Below are 1,714 nucleotides of genomic sequence, written 5' to 3'. Positions count from 1 at the left end.
GTGATGTATAGCGACAATCACATTCGATCCGGAGGTAATATATCAGATGAAAATTTCTATAATGGGTTGGTTTCACTATACTAGCTGAGTTGCCTCAAAGCGTGTGGAAAAGCTGTCAAGTTGAGAAGGAGAGTCGAAGGATAAGAGAAGAAGAAGAGTTTTCCTGTTTGTATTGACGCGTCGAGTCGTTGAAGTGTATGCGCCGGATCACGTGGAACGCACGTATGATTGTCTACACCAGTGGTTTTCAACCTTTTTGGAAGCGCGGATCCCCTGAGAGGCTCAAATTTTCTTGCGGATCCCTATGTATATAAGGAAAGTTTTAATAAATAAATTACAAGGTTTACAAAGAATTTACATGCATTTATTTACAAAAAAGTCGCAATATTTTCAAAATTTATTGTTTATGTAAAAAGTATACAAATTAATGTGATATTTGTGCTTGATGATTTCTGAGCAGAACTGGAAAGTTTGGCCTAGTTTTGGAAAGACATGCACGCAGTTCTTCTTCAAGTGTTAGTAATTTTTCTCTTTTCTTACTTTTGATAGTCGTCATGGTTGAGAATCCTAATTCGCACAAGTATGATGTTGAAAACTGCAGAAGAACACGCAGAGCCTTATTTGAGATCGATGGGTATTCTTTTGCAGTTAAAGTACAAAATGAGTCCAGATTAAGTTCATTGTGCTTCATTCTAAGTGCCCGGTCATTTGAAATTCCTGCCAACTCTTCTTCATCCGTCAAACTGAAATTCACATTCAGAGATTCAACAAATGTATTTCTAATCCAATCATATTCTTCAAGGGATATAGATGGAAAATATTTATCTAATCCTTTAGTTAAAGATTCCAAATGGTTGGTTATCAGTGGCAAAATGCTAACTAAATTTCTTCTTTGAGCTAAAGTGGAAAACATTTCACAGTTGCCTCGCGAAGCATGCTTCTTCCAAATAATCAGTTTCCGTTTGAATGCATTAATTTTATCCACTGAAGTCAGAATATTCTCTTTTACTCCTTGCATACTCGTATTCAAATTAGTCAGGTGCTGAAAGATGTCAGATAGGTAGGCCAACTTTGAACACTAACTTTCGTCGTTCAGAAATTCGACAAATTCAAACTTGTTGTTTGTAAAGAAATTCAGCAGTTCTTCTCTGAGTTCATAAAACCGAGACAACACTCGTCCTCGAGAGAGCCATCGGACTTCAGTATGAAGTAGAAGATTGACATGTTCAGCATCCATGCTTTCACAAAGTTTGGTGAACTGCCGACATTTCACTGGCCTTGATTTTAAGTAATTGACTATCTTGACCACCATATCAAGTACATCTTTTAGCTCTGGGCCAATGGCTTTGGTAACAAGGGCTTCACGATGAAGAAAGCAGTGAGTTGTTGAAATATTTGGCTGAGATCGCTTTACCAGTGTAACAAAACCTTTTACACTTGCAGTCATTGAGGGACAGCCATCTGTGCATATTCCAACACACTTTTCCCATGTCATGTCCCAGCGATTCAAGTATGAGGTAAGTGCATCATATATATCTTGTCCTTTTGTTGTTTCTGGCAATTCCCTGCAACATAAAAATTCTTCGACAATGGCATCATTTTCAATAAACCGAATAAAAGCAAGTAGCTGTGATTTTCCACTTGAATCAGTGCTTTCATCCACTTGAATAGCAAAAAATTCGACAGCTTTCAATTTTAACATAACACTTTTTTC

At 37.2% G+C, this 1,714-nt stretch overlaps 1 protein-coding gene across 1 annotated transcript; it reads right to left on the bottom strand.

Annotated features, from left to right (window-relative positions):
• Positions 1-391: 391 nt before the first annotated feature.
• Positions 392-1,708, bottom strand: LOC106477785 (zinc finger BED domain-containing protein 5-like). The gene is made up of 2 exons (XM_013938312.2): positions 1,154-1,708; positions 392-470 (listed from the first exon to the last, which is right to left on the bottom strand). The coding sequence occupies exons 1-2, from the start codon at positions 1,700-1,702 to the stop codon at positions 405-407; spliced, it is 615 nt and encodes a 204-aa protein (XP_013793766.2). The 5' UTR covers positions 1,703-1,708; the 3' UTR covers positions 392-404.
• Positions 1,709-1,714: the final 6 nt, after the last annotated feature.

The sequence above is a fragment of the Limulus polyphemus genome, unplaced genomic scaffold (genome assembly GCF_000517525.1).
Source record: "Limulus polyphemus unplaced genomic scaffold, Limulus_polyphemus-2.1.2 Scaffold79037, whole genome shotgun sequence".
Taxonomy (NCBI): domain Eukaryota; kingdom Metazoa; phylum Arthropoda; class Merostomata; order Xiphosura; family Limulidae; genus Limulus; species Limulus polyphemus.
The sequence above is the reverse complement of the archived record's forward strand: the minus strand, read 5'-3'. Positions and strand labels throughout refer to the sequence as shown.

Coding starts and splice junctions, on each gene's coding strand:
- LOC106477785 (XM_013938312.2), bottom strand. CDS start 1,702: ATGTTAAAATTGAAAGCTGTCGAATTTTTTGCTATTCAAGTGGATGAA. Junction 471..1,153: donor TGTTGTCTCGGTTTTATGAA/CTCAGAGAAGAA, acceptor AACTAGGCCAAA/CTTTCCAGTTCTGCTCAGAA.